We start from the raw sequence: 25363 nt of genomic DNA, 5'->3' as shown, positions 1-25363 counted from the left end.
GAAGGAGACAGGGATGAAGAACGCTGCTGAGAAAATGAGAATAAATGGATGTCAATTTCCATGTGAAATTGGTAACCAATGATCCATTAAGGCCGCCTTTCCACAACAGACAGACAGAATAGCCTGGATTAGAAGTGCCTGACATTTCAGTTAATTGCACTAACCATGTCAGCTGCACAGTAGCTGCAAACCAGGTTAAGTTTTTACCTTCTCCCCACCATGTGAAAAGAGAGCAAAGGACTCTTTCCAAGCTTATATGTGCAGGGATCACTGCATGCAAATAATGAATAAATTACTTGATAAATGAGTATGGACATGTATTTGGTATTCTTAATAACACCAAATGAACAGTTGTATCCTTAATGAGAGGAAAGAAGCTAGCACCTTAAATTAGTTACATATTTTTACAGTAGTGGACAGATGCAGCACATAACCTTTATTGTGAATTTGTAATGGAGAGAAAAAAAAGTCATACTCCACAAACATGAAAGAGGACACACCTTGCTGTCATGAAAGCAAAAGGTTTATTCATGTTTGAAATTACACAACTACCACAAGGAAGACTTTTCAGTCCAGGGTGTAGTCTGGTTAGAAAGTAACACTAAACATCTTTAATACGTTAGAATCACTGCCACAAATCATTTGTCATGACTTTTTCAGTTTCAGAATCACATACAATAGAAAAAAGAGAAAAGAAGTCTTGAACCCTGTTGAACAGAGCTTGAAATGTACAGTTCTGAATACTGAAACCTCTATGCATTACAGTTTTTATAGTGATTTTTTTTCTTTTTTTGAATGATTTAGTAACAAGATGAGCAACATTCAAAATGTTTTTTTTCTTCTTCTTTAGTATTTACAACAGTTTTACTGTTTGGTGTTAATTTATCAACAATGTTCACCGCACCCCCCTTCGTAAAAGCCACGGACCAACAACCTCACCCCGCCCACGCCCTCCCCGTCTATTTTTCATGGTATTAATATTGTTATCATTTTCATCTTTTTATTTTTGTCATTTTAGGTTGCGGTACAGCAACATCATTTTATTAAAAGATTAAAATATACATTAGATTACATAGAGAATGAAGAGTTTACAGTGTTACAAGATGTAATCAAAATAACTACATAAAAACATTAAATAAGGGCAAAAGAAACATTGGTGGTGATATTGTTTAGAGGTAGTAAGTGAGCACTCTAAGCTACAGAAAAGTTGGAAATTATTGGTTCTTATGAATTTGAGTGAGGTAATAAAGCTGTGGATTGACGGGTGGGATGTATAATTACTCTATATTATGTACAACTTTTCCTGTGTAATGGGGGCTTGCTCTTGTGCCATGAAGGAATGATCTACTGTTCGGGATTTGTTGATTTCCATAAGCAGTACAAAAAAAATGTTTACATATGTACATACTAAACATCAAATTATAAAATATGGAACGGTGTCATGTTATAGTCAAGCAATCAATTACACTTCTTTATGTTCCAGAGTTTGAATAGTCCTTCTCTTGTACTAATGTATACGGCTGTAAGGCAAAAATAAATCTTGAAAGGAACTACAAAGCTGCCATTGAGCTGTCAACAGTAGCATTGTTGAGTTGCTGGACAAGATTGTGAGCACATTACAGTCAAAGAAACCGCTGCTTTAATCTACGTATTGTCAGAACGGAAAAGGGAAAGCAATTATCAAAATGGAGAGGCGTAATTAAATCAAGAACCAAACAAATGGGCATTTAAAATGTCATGAAATGTCACATTAAATACATGTCATCCAGTTTTTTGAGTTCAGAGCAGATAATTATCCTGAAAGTTTACTGAGTAATATCAGAGGGCCGATTTGTACATGTGTGTGCTTACTCCTACGACAATCAAATAAGAGCTTGATGATTACGGTTGATTTATGAAGACAGAAAGGAAACGTTGAACGAACAGGAAACACTTGGTGTTTGCGATGGAGGATGTCTCGCGAATCTGCTATGATATTTTTTTTTTTTTATATATATATATCCTCTGCAGTTGGTCAGCCAGCTAAAAAGAGTTCATGCCCAGCTTTACGAGGAGATGCGTTAATAGTGGATCAATTCGAGGTATCGGAGTGCACACTTCCAGGTCCTTCTGTCGGAGATATTACAGAAGACGGAGTCGTTGCATCTTGCCATCCCCCATTAGCCTGGGACACAAATGGGAGAGATTGAGATTACAATCACAATCTCAGCAATATGAGCTTGGTACAATTATATGCACAAAATGGAACAAAACACCCCAGAGCCGGAAGGTAACAGAGCAAAACTATGTCAGCTGATATTAAAATGTTACAAATACTCTACACTGATGCCCTGTGATTAGTCCAGACTCCGAGCATTCTTTGCATTACAGTAGCATCAGCAAAGAGACTCTTGAAAACAGATTTGTCTCGTGTCCTGACCAATGGGGAGCAGTCCCGAAAATCAGTGTCTAAGCAGATTGCAGCAGTGGCCGACAGCTTGTCGCTACATATTCTCCTGTCAGTCAAGAAGAGGGAGGGCTCGGGCCGGGTGAGGTGGGGAGAGCTGAGTGAAAGTGACAGGGCAGGGCCTCTCCAAGAGAGCCAGTCTTAGCCAGCCTGACTTTGCGTTGCTCCAGGCATGACCTAGCCTTTACTGGATCCCTGTACGTCACCACTAACAAAGCTAAAGGTTACTCTATGCTAATATATCTATAAGGCACTTTCAGGGTTGCTGCTGCAAAATAGAAGCTCCTTGCTCGCTCTGATCCTCGTCTTTCGTGTGCGTCAAGGTTCTTGTTTTAGTAGGGATCACACTGAGCTCTGGTGAGCCAGTAGGCGCAGGTCTGCACTGCGCATGGAAGTGAGAAACCTTGTGAGAAAGTGAAAAACACTTGATCCTGTGAGGAGTTGACATGTCTAAAGAGCTTATAGCAATAAGGCTTCAGCAAAGCCAAAATGACACCAACAGCAAGTGAATGCTGGCAACAGCCCCCACCATTTGTTTGTGTTGATTTTTCTTTTTCTCTCTCACAGATATAATTATTTGATTCCCGGCAGTAATTCAATGCCTTATTTCTATGCTCAAGCTTTCAATAGTATTAGACTGAATATGCGTGCATTTCACCCAACAGGCATGACAATATGAAGAGAGCAAACACTGAGGTTCTGCTATATTGCAGAGAGAGCGAGAAAGACAGAGAGCTGTCTGATACTATTTTTCTCTCTCTCTCCCTCTCTCTCCATCCTCTCTCATCAAAGAAATTAATCTTTACTCTGATAGCTTCAGATTATGCTCTGCTTTACAAAAAGGCGCCATATCAAATCTCATCAAAGAAGATGGAATTCATGTCTGGAATAGGCTGCGGGTGATCACATGTTCATATTTTATCATGAAGATAAGGCGATGGAAAATTCTGTGAAGTATTTTAACACAGCTAAAATGCAACAGATACTGTGCAATAAAAAAAAAATACTCTTATTACGATGTTCATTAAAGTAAAACTGGAGGTTTTATTCCCCTGCGGCGTAATACGTTTGAGCAAAGTCTTCTTTTATTCATATCAGGTGACAAAGTGACAAGACTCAGTTTATTATATTGTACAGCAGATGCTTTGGGAGGTTAACACAGGTTTTGTATCTACAAACCAATAAAATCTTCTACTTACATTTAAGCCATGGGGACTATACATCGTGTTTCCCCCAAGAGCATCATTGTATCCTGCCGTCTGACTGATAACATGGCGCAGGGTATCCACCTGGGGGGACAGACAAGGTGGACAAGCTGGTCAACTGGGTTGTCTCACAGCGGGCCGACACTAACTGTAAACATGCTCAGTGAAGCAACAGAGACTGACTAATGTGGGATTTCTGACACAGAAAATGTACTAACCACTAACCACATCTGTACAGTTAAGGTTTTTTCTACTGTAAAACAAAACATTATCAGCATGCTCAAATCTATTATATTCTCTATAGTGGCTATGGAATACTTAAAGAGAGAATAATGACCTTTTATTTTTTTTACCATAATCATGAATAAGCCTTGATTTTTTAAAAATATATATAAATATATACAAGTGCATGTTTGTGATTGTGTGTCGGTTGTGCAGCTGTGTCAAACTTACAAAATGGAAGACATCAACAACAAACAATAACAAGATGAGACAGGAAGATAGCAATATAGATACAGAAAAAAGGGGGGAAACACGGTACCAATAACCCAATACCAACCCAAGAGCTCAAGTCAAAGCCAAATGCATTCACAAAATGTTTTTGAATAGTTACCAGGAAGTTGCTTTGTGGCATGATAGCAGTGGGGTGGGATCATATTTTGGCTGCCAAAATATTCCATCCAAAGCGAAATAGTCGGTAAACACTGTGTTCAATCGGAGGCTATCGAAGGCTGCACAGTGGTAATTTGAACTGCCTTCCCACGAGCAGCATGGTTTTCCTATTTTCTTTTGGTTTAATGTGCTTCAGACTGCACTGTGGATGGCTCAGTACACAGGCAAGACAAGGACAGCTCTCTGCACTGGTAGTCAGGAACTGTCCCTGATTTGTGGATCCTACCTGTGACTGTACATTGGCTCCGACTTGTGCCCCTTGGTAAGAATCCCCATTCAGACTCTGCATGCTCAAGAACATGTCCCCAGAGTTTGGGAGGTTAAAAGAACCTGAAGAACCTGGAAAGGGAAGATGTAAGTAGCTGAATACATGGGAGGCCTATAAAGGGAAAGCACAGACACGCACACGCACAAATAACGCAGACACACACACCACGCATGTGTCTGCATACGCAGACCCAACTCAAGCAGACAAATGCACTGAAATGCAAGAAGGACTCCCACAAAGCAAGCAACTACAGGGGTGAAGGAAGGGAACCAAAGGAAGGACCAGAAGAGGACGATATGCAGAGGGACTGAAGATGATCGTTTACAAATGCGGTGGACACAAATGAAATGAAAATCACATGGCACATAAGGGACCAGTTCTATATGTGGTTGGTAGCCTGAGCTCCCAATTGTTCCACATCCACCTACTTTCCAGTCTAACTTTGGCAGGGAGGTATCACATGGTAAAATGACAAGGACAATAAGAAGCTTATGAAAAGACCAGTACCAGTAAACATGTTGCTTAAAAGAGTGTTTTTGCTCTCTGCAGAATCCAGCTGAAACTCTTCATCTTTCATCTGGAATCCTGGGTGCAAGAAAAAGGGACCACTTCATAAGCTTACCACATCCCGACGCAGGTCAACCTAGTCCAAACTACGCATCACATCATCTCATTACACCGGACTAAAATATTGCCCTTATAGGCGCTGCTGTCTTTAACTCAATATGAACTGCATATAATGTAATTTGAATATAATACTATTACTGCAGGTAAAATGCTCCCAGCAATTGTGTTTCCCTTCATTAGGCAAAAAGAAAAACACTTCTCCATTCAGTGGAACTACATACCATTGCATTACAAATGACAGAAAGTTGACAGAAAGTCAAGGGAAAACAAATCCCATGGCATCATTTTGAAATCTTGCTTCTTTTTTTTTTGCCAAAAATACACGTGTTCTCGGTTCACAAGTCAGGAACAGACTCTTTATGCATGACTTTGCTTGGCATCAACTGTCTTATAGACAGGAGACACTGTGATCCCCAAGCTGGGAGCAGAGCCTGTCACTCTTGCCTGTGAATGGTGCATGAGAGAGTGAGGCATGTAGGCAGCAGGTTGAGGGCTGAGGTAGAGGGCAGATCTTTTTTTGTCTTTTTTTTTTGTCTATATGCAGGAGTGCCTACCGGAGTTAGGTGTGGTAGGGGAGTTGGCCTGGCTGTTCTGCACTGCAGCGGCTGCGGCGTGTGCCGCATTTACAGCAGTCTTGGCGGCATACAGGTTGGCCTCTTCCTGAAACTTGCCGATATTTTTCTTGTACCGGATCCTTTTGTTGCCAAACCAGTTGGATACCTGTGTGGTAGAGCAGAGGGGGGAGGAGCAGAGGAGTCAGACGTCAAGCAGCCACAGCACCGTGCACTGAGGAGTGTGATTGTTTCAAGATGTCATGTTTGGGTCCATCAAGTACCCAATTCCCAGCCCCTGCAGTAATGTCCACCGGGTACACAAGCTAATTAAGCCATAATCAGGAGCCACTTGTGTCTTCTCATGGATGGGAGCACGACATGCTCTCAGCTCTCCTGACAGAACTAAAACACAAGGGGCCCCTATTGCTCAGATACTTTAGTCAATGTATCATATATATTTCTTGTATCAGGGTTCTGACATTTTCCTCAGTGAAATATATGAATGTTCGTATTTCACCCTCTAAAGAATATTCACTGATTTCAAGTTTAGTGAGCCTGGGTGATTGACATCTGATGTAAAAATACATGTACAATTATTCCAATTAAAATACACAAGTAGAAACGCAGGGCCCTTATAGCAATTAGGATGCAAACTGTTATACGTAAGGCTGCACATCAAATTAACCTTAAAGAGAAAAATTGGAAAACAGTGTATATGTATTTAGTATACATACTAATACTAACTAAAGCATGCAGACCAATCCTACACAGGCATTCACCCCTAATAAAATGCTTCTTAGCCTAACATTGAAACATCTGTGTTTGTATTTGTGTGTATGTGTTCAGTGATTTGGGAAGCAACTTTTGTCTGTAATTATCAAAAACAGGACTTGGAGGTTAAAGACCTGCAGACATGTGAAGCAGTAAACACAGATTATTGGTTTAGCAGTGTTAGTTGATAATGTGGTTTTACTGAAGTAAAGATTTAACTCTAATGCACGAGGAAGTATTGCATTCAAATTAATATCTGAAACCGGCTGTATTCATATTTAGAGCAGCAGGAAATGGTCATTTTGCGGAACTGTAATAATGACATCCAACATCAGTCAGACTCTGAAAAAGTTGTATGAGGAGTGAGCCTTATGTGTGAATGCTGGCTCTGCAATAACAGCGGAATAATAATGAGATGATGCTTGTTTTTAATGGTCCTATAAATTAAAGTGTCTTGTCGCGGTGCTGCTGCTGCCCCCCTCTCAGGCCCTGCAGCCCACGGCTGGACCAGCCAAAGAGCAGCTGCCCCTAATGACGCTTTATTTAATTTCCACCCATGTGCTTAAATTTTAATATCCCCAGCAGCCCGCCAATGCTGTGGCGTGAAAACTGACTGGATTTGCAGGACATCAGATCATTTCTATCCCGCACGTCTCTGTGCTCTAAATCTTTAATATCTAGGCAATTAAAATTAATGACCATTCAGGCGAGGCCCACTGTTGCCGGGGTTTTCTTGACATCAATTGTTTGATGGGTTTACCTAGAGGTTAAACTAACAAGCAAGGTTTAATTGGAAGCAATGAAAGCCCTGGCCATCATCCTTTTTACTTAACCTGCTTACGGTGGATTGTAGGGGCAAAGACGATACAATATTATCACTCTTTACGACAAAGTGCCCACAACCTCGTGAAAATCAAAAGGAATGATTCCTAAAGCTCATCAGTCTGTGTAATTTAACAATAAATTCATGCAAGACAGTTTGTTGAACAGCACTACACAGCTGCAGTGTTTGTAATGTTTGCACATGAAGACATACTGTACCTGTATTGTATTATTCACTGAGATGTTGATGGTGAAATTTGTAAAAAATGCCCACTATTTTACCACATCTAATTCTAAAGTGTTTTAGTAAAATGAGACAGAATATCTTAAGTGATAGTGAAAGTTAAATTTAAACATTTCAACTTATTCTGCTCTTGTCCCTCGTGATGATGTGTGTTATGACTGTATTCTACCACTGTATGGTGTTAGAAGCATGGGCAGTCTCAGCAGAGTTGGCATCACATCCTCCAGACGTTAACACCACCCTTCTCCATTCTGCACACACATTTCTCTCCTGCCCACTGAACTCTGGCTTTAGCGATTCTCTGGTTTAGCTAAATATTGAACAAATGCATGGCACTGTAAGGTGTGGAGCACAACCCAATCTACAGAACTAATTCCCCTTTATCTCGTGGCAGGCCATGCATTCAATTGACTCCTATGTGTGGTGAGAGCCAGGTTGTGAGACTGAATTACCTGACATCAGCAGCCTCAAAGGCAGCCATTGTATAATGACCAATGCACATTGCCTGCAAGAACACTATGCTGTTGCCTTCATTGCTGCCCACTAGAGAGGCTGCGGAGGCTGTAGTTAATAATTCAAACTATTTCACCCTATTTCAGGTCAATACTCCTCTCTGGTTGATGTAGTTCAATGCATGATCTGTCATCTCAATATATCTGAGGTCATAACGCCGTAAGCCTTAAATAACAAATGCAAAAGGTGGTCTCGATAGCTGTGATGACATCAACTATACAGGCTGCATCAATAATGAATAAAGGGCTCAAGTCTTCTCTAAATTCACTGAGCTGAAATATTGAGAATCGTCACAAATGCCCACAAATCTAAATAATGTAAATGAAGCTTTGTACTGGCATTTGGCTTAAATGTTGAATCATTCACGCAGATTATAACAAGTATACAGTCGCCTCTGGAAACCCTGACACAGACCACAGCCATTCACTCCCATGCCTTCATTCAGGAGCCCAGCATGGCACATGCAAAGTGACAGAGGGAATCAGACGGCATCCTGCTCGCAGAGATCCACACTTAATATGTCAATTAATGCAAAAAGCTCATTGTAATTCAGCTAATTTCTAATAACAAGCAGGATTCAATAATAATGAAATTAAGTTTTTTATATATATATATATACATTATTATTTTTTTCTTTGCTCATTCAAGGTTATCCATGTAGCATTTAAATGTGAACAAAGCACTGGATTTGAAGTGCCGGAATCTCATGAGCTAAAGAGGCTTTGCTCTCTGGGAAGGCGACTGCATCTCTTGCATTTGAAACGACCCCGGCTAAAATGATGCAGGGAGTTTCATCAGCGGCGATGTATTGAGCAAAGCTGTGGACTGATATTGGCATACCATTCACAATGGATGGTTTTTTACTTAATGAACTGCTTGTGCAAAGAGTTTGGGGGTGTTTGGGGGGAAAAAAATGACTTCGCTGAGCACTCAGTGTGGCCACAGCGAGTGGTTTGTTACTCTGAGAGGGCGGGGGCGCGGTGAGTAACTTATGGCGTACTCGGCATCATGTCGAGCAGCAGACTTTGTTATTCACTTAAAATGAGCCTAAGCACTAGGAATAAGTCAATAACAGCGTCGTCCGTGGCCCCTGCTTGTCGGGGATTGCGGCACAAATGGGGCCTGGGATGAGTTCAAGTGAATTTTTAAAAGCCCTCTAATTTCTGCATGGGCCGATTTGTCCTCATGGGAACTGATACAGTGGCCGGTTGAGCGAGGCACTGAGAAAAGAAGACTGGAGCTCCATTTGTGTGGGTCGGTGGGTGTGGGGTAAATAAAATCAGAGTGCAGTTTGAATATTCCAGAGACCACACAATATGTCAAAGCTCTACAACAAACAAACAAAAAAATTATGTGGTGAACAATAGTCAAAAATTATAATCTCATGTGACAAATTTGTACACACATAATACGGCGATAACATGGGTGTAGTGCAAAAGTATGGATCAACAAGAAATAGTGTCTGTGTTCTCGTGTGACTTAAAGGTGGGATGTAAATGCTAAAAAATGTATATCCGCTCTTTTCAGATATGTAAATTCAAACTTTAAATACTGTAGTCTATAGGATGACATTAGCATTGATCCAGTAGTGTGAGGGAGGGAGTTTCTGTGCAGTGGCAAACTGTGAGGCTATTACATACATGAACAAAGGAGATACAAAAAAAAATGAAAACAGTGGATCAGGAGAAGTTATGACATACCTGTGATACTGTGATGGTGCTTCCCACCCCCTGAAGGCAAAAAAGAATGGGCTTTTACAGTATCTGACTCTTCATGACTACACTCAATATACCCCTCAACACCCCCTCCCCACACAGAAAAAAACACTACAGATTATTGTATAGATTCATGTTTCTCTGATATTGTGTCTCATGAGGACAACCACAGTACAATAGAGTATGAAAGAACGAGGTATTACGCACAATCATAGCAGAGAAAAAGCACAGGATAATAATTCTTTGAATGTGGGGGTTAGGTGTGAGAGATATTGCCTTCAGGTTTACCCAACAAAGAGGCTTTGCTATCTATAAAGTGGGAAAGTCGCACTTTAAAGTCTAAAATGTAACTGTGAATTAGCAGTTAGTCCTGCAAGGTCACTTGAACAGCCAGCATACAAATAAATACCCAGTATCATCCAGTTTTTGAAGCACCAGACTTTAAGTGCTTTTCTTTTAGTAATGGATGATGCCATTTTTTTTCTTTTCTTTTCTTCCCAGCTTATGACCTGAGCAACAGAGAGAGCACACATGGTGGATGGGAATGAGGGGGGGAAATGGCAGGGGACCCAGAGCTGGGGTGGCTAAGGAAGGACAGCATAGTGCTTGATTGAGGCCAAGATGATATAGGCCTCCCCTCCCTGTGGCCCTGCTCTGACTGACTGGGACCAGCCTTGACTGAAGCATCATTAGGCAGTCACAATGTCAAGGTTAGCCGAGGACATTGTGTCTTGGTGGTGTGACCTACGGTAACTATCCCTCTAGGCTTTAGCCTTTCCCACACTGATTACCCACCATCTACTGTTAGAGGAGCACTACCCACCTGGGAAACTGTGATGCTGCACTTCTTGGCCAGCTCCTCTTTAGCCTCCTCGCTGGGATATGGGTTGCTGAGGTGCGAGTAGAAATATTCGTTCAAAATTTCCGTCGCCTGCTTGCTGAAGTTTCGCCTTTTCCGCCTGAGTGGGAAGAAAAACGAGAGAGAAAGGCCGAGCAAGCCTATTAGTGGGACCGGCATTAACTCATCCATTTGGATCGCACAAATTGCACAATCAATCTCACACATAAATGGTGAAAATAATGAGGAATGGGCTCTAAGGGCCCTCAGGAGCAGAATATCGTGTCCTGCTCCACGAGTCCCGTCATCACACAGAAGACCAGACTCCAACCAATAAACTGACAAGCACACACACGCACACACGCAAACAAAAAAACACACAGTCACAAAACACATACAATGTTTAATTTGGTCTGTTGGTCTCCAATCTCCAGTCCAAGCGTGTAATGTGTAGAGTTTAGTGCAGCGAATGGTTGGGCTTCGTGACGGAGCGCAAAAGCCCAGTCGGAGTGCATCTTGGTGCATTATAGAAATCACGGCATGCACAGTTGAGCATTGTTCCTGAAGTGCCACAGCCCCGGGGATCTCCAGTGGAAACAAGCAAACTCTAACTAGATCTGGGTCCCCATTCCCTCCCAAGGGCACTACTTATCATGCTGTTAAGCATTTGCTTATTTTTGCCTTGTTTACTGCGCTTCACACAGGCAGCGGGCAGCAAATGTGCTTCCACTTGGCTTGTTTGGCCCCGAACTTGTGTGGCGCTCTCTGCAGAGCGCCACACTGCACCACACTGTTAGTGATTAGAGTAATCCACAACACCTACACGCAGATGACCTCCCCTCCATCCATTACGCACGACTCAGTCCCCATTTCATTTGGCCGTAACTGCTCTCAGGTGTGAGGGCATGATTGTCTTGAAAATGGATAATGTGAGGAACATGGACATAATTAAAATCATGCATCTCCGCAGTGCCCATACTGTGTGTTGTGCCAGAAAAGTGAGAAGAAAACAAACGTGCGCACAGTCTAAAAATGACCCTGCCCCCTGGATTTGCTTATATGTGGGTCATATAGAAGAAATAAAAGTTTCTGGATACTAAACACACACACACACACACACACACACACTCAAACACACACACACACACACATATTTATGGTCTATACACTGCACACACACGATCCACTGACCTGGCATCAAGGAATCTGGAGCGCAGGATCATGACAGCCTCACAGGTGCTCTGTTTCAGTTGCATCTGGATGGAGCTGAACTTACGGTGGATGATTCCCACCATGCGCTCAATCTCTTTAGGAGAGATGGGCCGCGTGCGAGACTGTTCCCTCAGCAGGTTCATCACATGTGTAGTGAATTCATTACACGCCTGACGAAAAAGGGACAAAAACACAGCCAGAGTGAGTTTTGTCAATATCCAAAGTCACAGCAGAGGGATTTTTTGCAGAACTTACAAATACATCGTATACATTTTTTTTTTTTTCATATAGGGAAAGATATCATTGCATGCAAGCACTTTTTTGCCGAAAGCTTTGAGTGAGTGCACCGTTTCCATATTGCTTTGATGACATAATAGGTGAAGTCAATCTTTGAATATGCTGTAAATGCACATTTCCAATTTGGCCTAATGCAGAGTGAATTTAAACAGCTTTTCGTTAAACCGGTTCATACATGATTAATTAGAATAACTCATTTACGTAGTGCACACTTTAGCTCATTACTCTGAGTAAAATTCGTTAAGTATTTACATTTAGATAATTAAAACCTGGAAACACCCTTAAGAAAGATGCATTTACTCCAGGCGAAGTGCCGTGTGCCCCCGCATACCCACCTCCTCTCTCAGAGAGTAAATTAGTCTAATTTGCCTCACTGGCTCGCTGAGGCATCACTGTTCCACCTTCTATTTTCACCCATAATGCCTCTGTGCTTAATGGCAAGCTCAAAGTGCTAGGTGAAGGAGATGATCATACTTTCATTTAGCACAGATGATTAAAGCACTCCTTTGGATCTCTGTAATCAACTACAACACAGTGCTTCCAAGCAGACATAGCTTCCTCCATTACATATTCTCTTGCAATTTTCTTTGCTGATGCAGGGAATAAGCTCTTCTCGGCGCTCTGAAGCAACGTGAAGTATTGTGTTGTGTGCAACTCAACGGATCCATTTGACTGCAAGAGCCGGTGGCCATGCGCCTATTTCAACCTTTTAATGGTGAAAACAGAAGATTTATATTGTTTTCCTGTTCTTGAATGTAGAAAGGTGCATGAAGAGGCCTGATAGATCAAGCATACCTCAGGAATTTTAACACCCCCCCTCCTTACCTGTTCATATTTCTCCAGCTCTGTGTGGTAGATCTGTCTGATCTGGGTGAGTTTGGCTCTGTAGTCGGAATGTTCGATGGAGTTGTCGGCCGCCCCGCCCGATGCTGCGGCTGCAGCTGCGGCGGCGGCAGATCCGCCGCCCTTCTCTGGTCCCGCCACGCCCTCTGCCAAAAGCATGTTGTCTAAACGCATGAGCTGGGGGTCTGGGGGGTCCTCCTCCTGGGCACCACGGATGCTGAGACCTGCAGCAAACAACCAACAACAGGGACACAGGGTCAGCTAACGCCACTAAGGGGCATGTGAAGGCTAAGAATAAAACAATTATTTAAAATACAATTACACAGAAAGAAAATAGGCCCAGATTGAATTGTTAAGTGCAAGTAAAATCCCTATGTCTGCCAGCGTAGTCTGCCACAGAGTGATGTCTCCTCTGCAGGAATACGAACTGGGTGCCTTCTGTGGTTGCGCTGTGTTCCCGTCGCTCATGTCTATGCCTGTTCTCTTTTATTTACACACTGCGCTGCACAATGTGTGTACAGGAAGGCTGACATGACAGCAACATCCATAAACTGACAAACGCTCAACGGTGAAGTGGCACTTCTACTCTGTGAAAGGATGCTAAACAGAAAACCATACCTGTGGTAAGTGTCTCTGTCTTTGACACAGTGAATGCTGTGAGCCCAAGAAAGTAACAACAGTTTCCTCATTTCAATTTGCTTGCGAGCTTTGAATCCTGTATTATTTTATAGTCCTGATTTTGCAGTATTCCAAGAAGTAATGAAAAATTGTGCTGGCGAAATAAAAATCTACATCTGCAGCAAACTGAGTGCAGAGTCAATTTTATGTGAAGTGCTCATTTGCGAATCCCGTTTTTTGTTCTCAGACCCTGCTGTTTATTTCCTCTGGTTTTCGGTCTCGCCAGTTTGTCAGCAAGTGGTAATCACCCAGCAGCAGTGTACGTGCACACCTGGATGCATAGGCAATGCAACCACAATGCCTGGCTTAAGAGAGAATAAACAAACAGGAAACACAGCGGGTTGGGGATCAGAAAAAAAAGAATGAAACAAACTCGAGACATCCAGTCTAATAAGTGGATAAAAATGTAGCTCAATAGGCAGTAAATACTGAGTGGCTACTCAAACGTTATGATCGCCAGAGTTGTTTCAATTCAATAATCCCTCCTGCAATTCAGGGGTTTTCAACAGCTCATTACAGCTTCATTAAGATATGGCCAGCCTCTGAATTCTAAATAAGAAGATTAGTAGCTCTATTGTGCCAGCCAGTAGGCATGCAATCAGAGAAGCCCTTTTACCATGCTTTGACCGACTGACCCGGCACAACATCCACAGGAGGAACTACTAGAGTGAAAACACTGCTTTTCATCTTTCTTATTAACACTATTGGGAACAACAAAAAAAAAGAAATTAGGTAGCACGTCATATTGTGCAGCCACTCAATATGGCTGTTTTCCTCTCTGTTGGCGTTTTGTTCGACTGCAGCGCCGCTGAAAAAAAACAAATTTGGCTCTATTTATGGATCGGCTGGCTTGCAGTCTTTTCGGTGTAATGGTGTGAGAGGAGTGGATGAATGTGGCTATTTGTGTTGGAGACATTGAGATGCTGGACAAGGCTCCATCAGGCTTGCACAGCCAAGCCATCCATGTGGACAATATGCCGCTGCTCCACTAACCCTCATCCACATCACACTGCATCTGCACAACTCCACCCAAAGCACTCGCTCTGGACAGGCTCGACTGTTTCTATTCCAGTTTGTGCGGCATGAAAAAAAATGGCACACAATTCAAATGTTGACTGACCAGATGCCTGGCTACATAGCTCAACATGCTCTAATAGCTGGTGGTTTTTCTGCCACTATGCTTCATAATTTCCTAATTCAGTATTTACTCCCACTCACTGATCCAACACAAGCTCAGCAGGCTGCACTTTCCTTTGTGCTGTGGGTGGTGGTTAGTAGGTAGGCACGTTTTTCATGTCAGGTATATTAAATATAACTCTGGGACGCAGCGTACATTTCCACACCAAACCCAGTTGTCACTTTCACTCCACTCACTCTATATCCAGGGGAAATGCAGCTGAGGGAATTTACAGGGCTTTTCAGCTAAATGGGCATAAATCACTGGTTTCATTCAAACTAAATAATCACAGGCCATAAAGAGCTACTTGTCTCTTACCATATATTACCACAAAGTTCCTGTGTGCAATAATGTGGCCATTCATGGCAAAGGAAAACAGAGCGAGACATTAGAAAGTGACATGTAATCCTGTTAGTGCACTGACATGTGGAGTGGCCGTGACATTTTTATCATACGTGTCCATTTCTATTTGGGAAATCAGCAGGATAAAAATGATTACTGTGCTGCCCCGAGAAGCAGACGGCCCTGCAGGAGTCCACCAGGGTGTATTTGTGCCACTGCAGCTTTGGCTGGTCATTCATAACGCACATGTTGGAAGGGATGATGCCGCCATCTAAAGCACATAAACGCAAAAGAAATAATAATAATAATAATAATAAAAAAAACAAAACATAGTCCACGGGAAGAAATACTAGCGTGAAAACAGGTGCAATGTATCTCTGTCTCCCTACGTGGACCTTCTTCGGAGGAGTTAAGATTGTGGATTCACCGTCTAAGCTCTGCATCATCACACAACTTCCACAAAATAGGCTCCAGCAAGATAATATCTTTAATTTGCTGTGTGGTTGACAAATCTGTATGGTAACTTGCAAAGCCACATTGTAGCCCTGCAATGCTGCTCTGCCTGCTCAAATCTTTATCCTGTTTTTGTCTGATGATATGGGTATTAAAACAAGTTTGGGCACCCGAGTTTAGCTCTAATCCACCTCCACAGTCAAAGTGGGATTAATGTCAGTGCAAAGGGAAAGTGCGGGAGTCGTGTCACCTTGGTAAAGCCTGCGAGCAATAGGAACTTGTAGAATGAAAAATCTATATACGGTCTAGTTATTTCACATAACTCTGATGATGCTGGCTGACTTAATTACCAGAACGCATTAAATGATGTAAAAGGGGGGAAAAAAAATCTGGAATCGTAGTGATAATGTAACATGTCCTTAATCAGCCCCATTTGTCATTTAACAATACAGGTGGAGTAGCAGGGGGGAAAGCACTTGCCTATATGATTGTTCCTCATTTCTCCTCTGTGGCTGAGACAAAAGGAGACACTGTGATTAATCCATCCCTATCAGTCAAGGGTGGTTCTCCTTTTCATTTTTTACAGGTTTCACCGCCTCTATCAGATCTGAGGAAGTAACAAATTTGACAGATAAAGACAATGGAGCCGTTTTCGCCCATATACTCTCCCCTGTTCCCTGTTTATAATCATTTCCGGTTCGGGGCTGTTGTCTCGTACATCATTCCCTGCTTGATGCCCTGACAGTGATGTAAGCACTGCTTCGGCCCCCGCTCTCCTTTCCTCCCACCTCTTTCCTCCCCCCTGTGCCCTCTTTTATTCTGTGGGCTTAGCTGACCTTTGGCCCGCTGCTTGTTTGCTCTCATCACTGAAGTGTAAGCTAGAGCCATAAAGCTAGCCACGAAGGCAGAATCCTGCTGGGATGATGCGGCCTGCGGAAGAAGGAAGGGGTGGCTCTCGGCTTCTTCACCTCATTCTAGCTGCACGGCCAGACACCACATAATACATTAGAAAAGCAACACTTCTTGCACATACAGCCAGTAAAGATTTTTTGCAATGCTTTTCTGAAATAGTAACATGTTCTGCGCTGCAAGCAGGATGGGATGCCGTAAAGTAATTTCGCTTAGGGTTGGACAATACACACTGTGACTCCAAAGCATCCTATTCATTACAAGTAACACTGACCTCCTTCCCGGTGCCTCCAGTGAACAGCTCCGGCCACGTATCGACACTCTGTTCATCTAATTGCATTGATCCGCAAAGGTCTCCCAAAGCTAACTAATCGAAACAGAATTTATTTTCTGTCAATATTTGCAAAGGTCATCTCTCTTAAAGCTGTGGCGTAGACGCTGTGAGCAGAGAGTGGAGGAGGAGGCGGAGGACCATGGCATCTAGCCTGTTACTGAGTCTCATCCAAGGTGAGCTTTAACTTGGGCTTGGCACTCATGATCCAAGGCTTCTAATCCACCGTGTTATTAAAACCTGCTGCCAAAGCAACACACTAGAGACTACAGAGGGCTTAAAGTATCCATTTCACAAAGAGGCCAGTGTCACTACAGCCGTGTTCCACATCTCCTTTGACTTCATATCATCTCCTTTGTCGTGGCGCCTGGATCAGTGACTTTCAGCTCCAGAAGCGGGGAGCTGGATCAAATTACCATTGAAAATCTTTTGTTCTGACAAATGAAACATAAGGATCCTCTTTCATCGATGTTCTTAAAGGCTTTTTTAAGCTTGGCCTACATCCACATGGCACAAAGAATCAGAGAGAATGCCTGCGGGCGCTCTCTTGCATGTACAGTAATTAACATGCCATTAACACATTAATACACATTAACTATTCCCAATGTTAATGGCAGAGTAATTACCATACCTGATACCACACTGTGGGGAAGCCAAAGTACATTTGCCACTTTGTGCCTCACTTTCTTTGTAGAGTGAGCTGAAAAGAATAATTCTGTGTAGGATGGTTCATTCTGCTTTCCCCCCACACAGAAAGTATCAGTGTCCACGCATGTGTTTCCAATGTAGATACTCCAAAAACAAAAAGTACTTTCACAAACAAAATGTAGCTGTTTCGGATTTCACTAAAAACACAAACGAAAGAAAGAAAGTTCTGATAGTAAAGCACTGTGGGTTGGCTTTAGATGTGAAGCTGAAATACTGGAGGGGACACAGAGTCTGGTGATTAAATGCAGAGTAAAAGGAGGCAGGGAATAGGCCCTAAACTGGGGAATCCCTGTCTAGAATGATGATGTATTTCCTCCCAGTGCGGTGAGTGATAAGCTAATCAGCCACGCTGACAGTGAAGTGTTACAGCCCCCCAGTGCTGGGTCAAGCCTTCTCCCATCATACACCACCAGCACACACTAAACAGCGCGTGGAGGTGGGTAGTGATAAAAAGTTGCTCTGGTCAGAAAAGAAGATCTCTGTCAGTTCAGGTAGCCTTTGTCCCTCGATGATGATGATGATGATGATGATGATGATGCACTACCACCCCACCCCCCAAAAAAGAGGCGGCTGTGACAGCGGGGGCGAGGGGTGCGAGGGGAGGAGGAGGGGGCTTGGCTTGCCACTCTCGACCCACGACTCCACGACATGCGGGGGAGCGGGGGTGGGTAAGGGGGTGGGAAAAGGACAACTCAAACAAACATCTTGAAGACATTTTGCCAAGCACACCAAAATTAATCACTGTCCCACGGTGGCACTGACATTTGTGGGAAGTGACACACAACATGACAGACTAGAGGGAGAGGATGAAAGGAGCGCGAGGGAGGGTGGGAGGGCTGGGTAAACAAGAGCCACTGTCACTCGCTGTGATCATGTGCATGCATGTGTGTGTGTGTGTGTGTGTGTTTGTATGTGGACGTGTGAGTGCACGCTTTGTTTCCCTGTGCCCTCTAAGACTCAGTGTGGGCAAACGGCCAAATGGTGTAGTGATGGCTGACCAGGCCTGGCGGTGGCGGCCGCACGCAGAGGTTGGGGAGACTGGCCAAATGAGTGGACAGGACCTCTGGTACAGATCAGCACACTGACTGACCCTACAGGACACATACAGCATGGGGCTCCAACATAGGGCTCACATGGTTCACATGGTCCGCTGGTCACAGAATGAGCCGGGGTCCCTGAGACCCTCGTGTGTTATTCGGGCAGACATCCCATATCTATGACGAACAAGAGGGAACATATATTTATTTGAGAACGTCGAGTCAGATCGTGTTAGCCTGTGCTGTGGGGAGACTCCGAGTTGAGAGACAGTTATTGCATCTTGTGTTTCAATATTTCATTTTATCCCGCCTATATTGTGTAAGCATGTTTTGCTTCTTTCTTTTCTTCAGTTTCATTTTATATTTCACGTATTAATGGTCTTTAGCTGCTAGCCTCAATTTGCAGCAAAGGTAGGTTGATTTGTTATTCAGACCTCAAGCAAATAATGCAAATGTGGCACTGAAAGCCACTTATGAAATACCCAAAGGCAACTAATCACTCCTCCTCTCGTTCCAGCGTTTCTGCAGCCTCCTAATTAGAAGATGGAGATTGCATGAAACCAGGTCACACAGCAGGTCTTGTACACACCGATAACCAGGCATACACACAGGCAAAACACAATCCAGACACCAAGCCAAGCATGCATTATTTTAAAGGCTAGAGGTGAAAAAAATATAATGCTATTCAGGTTATTAATCCCATATATTTCACTGTGCTTCTAAAGAAAGGGTTTAGGCTTGAAGCATTTTGTGTATGTGCTCGGTTTTTGTGTGTTTCCTTGCATGTGTGTAAATCTGTGCATGTGCATACGCTCATGTCGGCATGCGTGCATGTGAAGGCTACATGTTCGCATAAACAAAGAAACGGCATTGGTAGCATACAGCCAACCATGATCCACTGCCAGAGAGATTATTCTTTGCAGTGGCATTTCTGCAAGAGAGTTGACAGTCCATCATTTAGATTTTGCAGTGTATCCACGAAAAGGCTGCATTGCCTGAAGCAGCAGGAGCTGCTCTTTCCTTCAGTGTCTTTTATAGAAGAGAATTCAGCTCCGAATTGTAAAGCCGGAATCGTTTGCTAGCTGTGCTAAAATGTGAGGGCACCGCTACGAGGAAACTAAGGTCGTGTCAAAGGAATGAGACCTCGCGCTCGGCGTCCTGATTCTCAGTGCATCGATGGATTGATAAAGCTCACAAAAAAACACATCCACCTCCAGTGTCAAAATAAGAGCACTGTTTCTGGAAGCAATCTGAGCTTCACGTTGCAGGTTATTGCTGGGTCTGCAGAGTGCAGTGCAAGGAGTAGCTGGGCAGATCAGGCCCAGGCCAAACAACAGCTTGTGACAGAAGCAGGCCAAAGAGGATGTTGAGACACGCAGAGACTTAACAGGCAGCCGGCCGGCCATCCACTCTTTTTCAGCTCTCCTTACACTCAACACATCACTTTGGATCCATCGCAGGCGTCTCTCAAAGAGCACAGCAAAAGAAGAGTTGCACATTACCATCACAAAGCAACAAAACAACTGTGGAGTCGACAAAGACAACTAGTAAATAATTGCTGGGAGAATATCAACTCCCTTATTTCATTTGACCTGGTGAATAGTTTTATTTCACACCTACAGATGATATTCCACCTTTTTTTGTTGTTGTTGTACGATACCCAGTGAACAAGGTAGAAAGAAAAAATAAAAAGGATATTTGGTGCTAATTATTCACAGCATGTACTTTACACACCATTTAATGAGTTAGAGTTGAGGCGTGGCCATTGGCTGTGACTTGCTTGCCCAGTTATCCAAGATGAACTGTGCAATCTCCCTCACGTCACCCCTGTCATGTGTACCAAGTCCCCCTCCGCATCCAATTCCCTGCTAGGGCTTCACTGGAGCATGGACGAGGCGCCACTGGAGCAACACAACAGCTCCCGCAGCGTCTCCGCACACCAGCGAGGGAGGAGTTTGTGCCGGGGGAGGGGGGTGGGGGGTTGAAGCTGGGGGCTCACTCTCATAATTACAATAATTAACAGTTGCAGATTTAATTGGAAGGGAAGGCATTAACGGCAGGAACATTGGGGCGGGCGGATGCGAAGGGAACCTTTGCTGCGAGGGAAGCTTTTGTCTTCTCCGCACCTAATGGTGCCTTGGCTGCGGTTGGCGAACGCTGACACAACACACCAACACCAAGCTGAGGGTTCAGACGGTGGGGCTTGTCAGGACTCAGACTGGAGGCAGATAATTAGGTGCCAGGTTAATGAGAGCGCAGACTCTTGATGGCATTTGGTTACTGTATGTGGGCAATTAATGACTTTGTTTTTGTGTTTTTATTGCCCACTTGAGTGGAAAACGTAATACATTATTCACCTCGGGCCCGCGTGTGTTTGTTTGACGGAGTAGCAGTGACTCTGGCTAAAGAATCTGTTTCTTTCGCTGAATGGTTAACTCGAAACAATGCAGGGTTAGCAAAAATGTAATGGCAGTTCACTCATGGCTACTGTGGTGTTTTGGACCTTTTTTCAGAGTGTAACATGTAACCATGATGTTAAAAACTCTGAAGTTGCAGGGCAGGCACGGGACAATGTTGCCACAAACACACACCAGAAGAAAGAAACCAAACCCTGTGGCCCTAAGTGCTCAGTTAATTCAGCGTATCGCGTTTCATAATGTATTTGCAAAACTCCATGCCCCCCTCGAAAAGCCCTGCTTTCATTCTGGGGGATTTATTGGCAATGAATCCACCGAGAGGTCTTTAGACATGCTCTTCTTTAGCCCAACCACTCGACGCCTCCTATTTTGGAGTTAGTTGTTCTCTTGCCTGTGGTGGCCAATTAGAGTGCTATAAGATAAATGGGCACCCACAACTTTGATGTCCATCTTTTTAATAAGCTTTGGTTAAGATGACATCTGTGTGAAAGAGTTCAATATCTTCACAGTGGGAGAGAAAAGAGGTTTATTCTAAAATGAAATATCATGTAAATACTGCTGGAGGTTTAGGCTGGGTGGGGGATCACAGTGTCGGATGGGACTCTGGTGTTGGCATTCATTATCTTCCTCTGCAGTTGTGCAGATTAGTCAGCGAAAGATGATTTTTAGAGCCTCGTGAAATCTGTGCTTTCAGACTACTGAATCAGCTTCTTCATAAACAGAAGAAGAAAAAAAAGTTAAGATAAATAGAATATATCAAGTCTTAAAAAACAGTATGCTGATTTTTTTTCTACACATCTAAAATAGAAAATCAGGAAATCCAAATACATTCACATCTTCAACAATTCAACGTTAATAGGTGAACACTGTAAGAGTGTAACAATATCTAAAATGGTGGGGTGGTGCACGAGTGTGTTTGACTGTAAGAGAGGTGGAAAGAGAGCATATATCTAACCTAGCCCGCGGACGTGCTCCTTTATACGTGTGTGTAACTCAGTCAGGAATAATGTAAATGTCTGGAGAGTCTTAAGACTGAGCAGGCCTGTGTAAAAGCACCCTGTTTCAGGCTAGTAAAACAAGTCAATAAATACGGTGGAGAAGCCAGTGCTGTCTGCTGCTCTCCCCTGAATGAAAACAGAGGTGAACTGCTTATTTTCAGTCTGGCACCAACGGCTGACAGCGGCATTATGGGCGCTCATACATTCTGACTATCACTCGTCACAAGCTATATCTGTCAACATTACACTTGAGTGCATTTGAGATGTAAAACAAGTGTTTCCTGGGGAGGAGTATTTATGACTTCATGTGGTCAGCAGCTAAGTGAACTAACTGCTTCCTACAGCCTTGTCTGAACACGGTTATGACGTTTTAAAAAAAAAGACTCTTCTCTTTCCCACCCAATTCGTCAGTTTGTCTTTGCTGTTGATTCTCACGGGCAGAGCAAACACAGGAGAATCCCATGTTAAGCCGAGGCAGGGCAGCACTTACTACAGGCGAGGGCAGATCCAAATGGGAAGCCGATGACACGGACCCGTACAAAATGGAAACACCATTAAGTAGGCAAACACTTCACTGCGATAACTGCTACCTGATTACAGCGGGAAAGCACAGCCATGGTTCTCCTTTTTTTTTTTTTTTCTCGTACTGTGTCAACACTTTGGGAAAGCAAATATTTCAGTGACTACCCTCCCTGCACTTTAATCCATATGGTGCATTCTGTTTGTCACCACAGATGTTAAACTCCCAGGATGGGTTTGCAGAATAGGAAGAACTGCTCCTCTACGCGCAGAGGCTCACTTGCACCCTGCCACACAATGAATACACAGAGGTCACACACCATATCACACCAGGCCCGGCGTCAATCCTTCATTAAATTACCTAGCTATCTTATTTTCTGTCACTGCACTGATATGAGGGTTATCTTTTTCATTTATGTTTTGCGGATTTTCAGGGGATTATGCGTTAAAGATTAAGGGCGTGTATACCTAACACCTCAGCACAACAAAATGCAATGGCTCAGACAGCGCATGGCCGATGTGTGTGAGGAAAGCGGGGCGCTATAAAACAAATCTTCAGCAGCCAGAAGCGGACAGGGTTTATTCTCCTCAGACAATACAAGCTGTGACTATACAGAAGGTTTCAACCCTAAAATACTGTGGTAAGCAATACAAATCCCTTGGACAAAATGAAATGTATTAAACATGTGGATTTCATAAATCTCCCTCTGCTCGGCCTAGGTCAGAGGTATATTCACTATGGAGCTCGGCAGACACTTTTCCCCCGGCATTGTTACTCTGAGTCGCAAGTGCTGCGAGTGGCTGCAAAATGAATGTCAGCAAAAGCTGCGTGTGTATGGCAAACAGCAGATCCTCGGTAAAACGGTTCAAATCACTTACCCCTGCTACTTTATAAGGGTATTACAGAGGTGTCGGGATTTAAAGGCCTGCTATAGAAATATTACAGATGGAATAGGGAACTGAGATCTGCATTGTAGATGTAAAAAAAGAGAAACAGTTCTGGATACTTCTCCTGGTTCATTCTCCACAGTGCAGATAGTGCATTTGGATCCGAGCACCACACTGTTAAACACCCAACTGGGATCCCTTTAACCTTGAGTAGTGTACCAAAGGTAGAGGCAGCCTGGGGCTATGGGGGGGACTGGCTACCACAACTCCCAGTGCCACGCTGTTCCACAGTGGGGGCCCACATGGCCAGATTGCCAGGGAGGCCGACAGAGGTGGTGCCGCAGAGTTAGAAGGGGCTGGTCATTCATCTGCTGCAACATTCATTTAAGCTGCTCCACTATCTATTTGTTTTGATTTCCAAACTATTGTGTTCCGGTCACCTCGCCCAGGAGAAAGTGCACCCGTTGTACACCTTGTGACTGCCGGAGCATCTGTCGGTGGCTCGTTCGTGACACATTCCCACTAATTATTTAGCTGGTGTGATGGATAATCTGTGATCGTTAAAGATCAGAAGAGCTAAGAAAAGACCGGGAGTAATTATCATTGCTCTGTGGTTCCCTGCTAATAAGTGAAGGACTTTGAAATAGCAGCAAGTAGCATGGACACGCAGTAAAATACTGTGGCTTTAACATACTGTACCAACAGGCTCTTGTCATTTTATTTGCTTCAAACGAAAAGCTCGTTAACAAAGACATGATGTGTGAATGTTATATATAGCTCTGCCGCATGAGTGTGTGTGTGTGTGTGTGTGTGTGTGTGTGTGTGTGTGTGTGTGTGTGTCGGGGGCGCGCGGGATGGTGGGCGGGTGAATAGAGATGGAAGACAAATTAGTATGCTATAACACACTGCTAACACACTTGAAACAAAAAATGAATCCTACAACCTGAGTCACTTCAATCCCTTCGTATAATTCAATCATTTTTGTGGCAGCTGACAATTACTTCATCATTTCATAAAGACAGATTAAAAAGTTGTCAAATTAAATATTTAAGAGGGACTGCAGGCAGTGGTGAATTTTTAAAGGAATAACACCGATTGGAGATGAAATGAGGCACCTATATGCATATTTTATGCCATAGGGAAAGAATGCATATATTTTCCTCTAGGCCACCTACTTGTGATAAAGAATAGTGAGTGTATAGATGTGGTAAAGCAGCATGGCGGAAATGATATGAAAGAGAAATTGGTTTTACATAATGATGTCAAAAGGAATACGTCTCTGCACAGAATAAAGATAAGATTCTCTTTCTCCGTGAGTGAATATTTGGCTAATGGTTTCTTCATTTCCTTAAAGAATAAAGACGCCAGCTTTGTACGAACCATGAATGAGGTTCCTATTGAATGAAGTCAACATTTATCCTTCAATAGCCGAAGAGATCTGTCGAAAATACCCATGTGTGGAGCAGAATATTCAATGTAAAAGGCTTTGTCATCTGTTGAAATGAAAAGAAAGTGACAAGTGACAGTAACTGCTATCACATTTTCAGCACAAGGAAGGTTTGAAGAGGAGAACAAAGCGGTAAAAGGCAACGTGGAGAGGGTTAACTCTCAAACAGAGAAGAGGCAGCATTTCACAAAGTCAGCATCGATTGGAGTAAACAATGACTGATCAATACACACATAAAAGACTCCCTCTAACAAAGACTTGCATGTAGATTTCATATATCATATCTCGCGAACAGAGAATGTTTTTTCAAGTCTGTTAGCAGCAGGCCACCTTTTTTTTAATTTCTTTTTTTCTTTTCTCTTCAGCAGTAGTACACACATATACTCCGGTGTCCATACACCCTTACTCATGCAATAAGCATCATTGTCACAG

At 43.2% G+C, this 25363-nt stretch overlaps 1 protein-coding gene across 9 annotated transcripts in view; it reads right to left on the bottom strand.

Annotated features, from left to right (window-relative positions):
* Positions 1-505: 505 nt before the first annotated feature.
* The window catches only part of pbx3b (pre-B-cell leukemia homeobox 3b), a 57667-nt gene continuing 32809 nt past the window's right edge, over positions 506-25363 (bottom strand). For 2 of the 9 annotated variants that reach the window (XM_035640802.2, XM_035640803.2), the window contains exons 3-11: positions 13010-13251; positions 11867-12057; positions 10661-10796; positions 9823-9852; positions 5773-5938; positions 5099-5176; positions 4550-4662; positions 3646-3735; positions 506-2164 (exon numbers count right to left, since the gene is read on the bottom strand). In XM_035640802.2, coding sequence (XP_035496695.1) covers positions 2072-2164; positions 3646-3735; positions 4550-4662; positions 5099-5176; positions 5773-5938; positions 9823-9852; positions 10661-10796; positions 11867-12057; positions 13010-13251 — 1139 coding nt within the window. In that variant the 3' untranslated portion in view covers positions 506-2071. The remainder of the gene's footprint in view (positions 2165-3645; positions 3736-4549; positions 4663-5098; positions 5177-5772; positions 5939-9822; positions 9853-10660; positions 10797-11866; positions 12058-13009; positions 13252-25363) is intronic. The other 7 variants (XM_035640804.2, XM_035640805.2, XM_035640806.2 and 4 more) reach the window with 5 other exon arrangements.

Source organism: Scophthalmus maximus, chromosome 19 (genome assembly GCF_022379125.1).
Source record: "Scophthalmus maximus strain ysfricsl-2021 chromosome 19, ASM2237912v1, whole genome shotgun sequence".
In the NCBI taxonomy this organism is placed as follows: domain Eukaryota; kingdom Metazoa; phylum Chordata; class Actinopteri; order Pleuronectiformes; family Scophthalmidae; genus Scophthalmus; species Scophthalmus maximus.
This window is presented reverse-complemented; position numbering and strand designations above follow the sequence as displayed.